We start from the raw sequence: 931 nt of genomic DNA, 5'->3' as shown, positions 1-931 counted from the left end.
ATACATATGGAGGAGGCGGTGTTTCAAACAGTAACAACAGAGCAGAAGTGTTCTGATCAATTGTGAATCCCCAAATCTCTGAACTGTAGGGGAGCGGAGAAAAGCTATGTTCACCAAGGCTATGATCACTCTAGTTCTGCATTAAGTATATTAATTTTTTTCAGAGAAGTTTTCTAGACTGTTTTTTGTTCCTAAATTTTATTTATGAATTAATACAAAACATTCCAGACCAATGTGTCTTAATCCTCATTCTCCTCCTCCTCTTTGTCCTGGTTGATCTGGAAGTAACGCAGCTCGTAGCTCTCTTTGCTGTTGGCGACAACACGCAGCCAGTCTCGGAGATTGTTCTTCTTCAAATATTTTTTGGTGAGATATTTCAAATACCTTTTGGAGAAAGGCACCTCAGAAGTGACAGTGATCTTGCTCTTGCTCCATTCGATGGTCACAACCCCTCCGCCAAGATTCCCAGCTTTCCCGTTCACCTTGATTCTCTCCTGGAGGAACTGCTCGAAATTGGCAGCATCCATGATTCCATCTTCTACAGGGTGGGTGCAATCAAGGGTGAACTTCAAAACCTGCTTCTTTTTTTTGTCCCCCTTTGCCACAAGCTTTTTCACGGGTGCCATGGCGGCAGAGGATGCAGAAAGCTAGACTGTTTTTTTTATTTAAAATTAGGTTTATTGTTTGTTACTTTGTGTTTGTTTTCTGTAGTAAGTAGTAACCCCCTCTCCCCATTTACTGGTGCATAGGAAAAAAAAATTCAGTTGACTTTGTATCCAATCAACACGTGACATTTCCCCATGGGCTCTGTTTGTCTATGGATTTTGCTAGATTTCTTTTTCTATTCTGTCTGTCAGCCTCTCCCCTCAGCCTGTGGACTTTTCACACTCCACAGGTGTATAAGCCCTTAGCATCTGGGATCTGACCCAGG

The 931-nt window shown here is 42.2% G+C and overlaps 1 protein-coding gene across 1 annotated transcript; it reads right to left on the bottom strand.

Moving 5' to 3' along the window:
* Window positions 1-205: 205 nt before the first annotated feature.
* LOC128096779 (60S ribosomal protein L22-like) lies at window positions 206-654 on the bottom strand. The gene has a single exon (XM_052716760.1). It carries the CDS (start codon window positions 624-626, stop codon window positions 240-242), a length of 387 nt encoding a protein of 128 aa, XP_052572720.1. The 5' UTR covers window positions 627-654; the 3' UTR covers window positions 206-239.
* Window positions 655-931: the final 277 nt, after the last annotated feature.

Source organism: Peromyscus californicus, unplaced genomic scaffold (assembly GCF_007827085.1).
Source record: "Peromyscus californicus insignis strain IS unplaced genomic scaffold, ASM782708v3 Scaffold_5__1_contigs__length_169319896, whole genome shotgun sequence".
NCBI lineage: Eukaryota > Metazoa > Chordata > Mammalia > Rodentia > Cricetidae > Peromyscus > Peromyscus californicus.
Note: the sequence above shows the minus strand (reverse complement) of the source record. Positions and strands in the feature narration are given on the sequence as shown.

Coding starts and splice junctions, on each gene's coding strand:
- LOC128096779 (XM_052716760.1), bottom strand. CDS start 626: ATGGCACCCGTGAAAAAGCTTGTGGCAAAGGGGGACAAAAAAAAGAAG.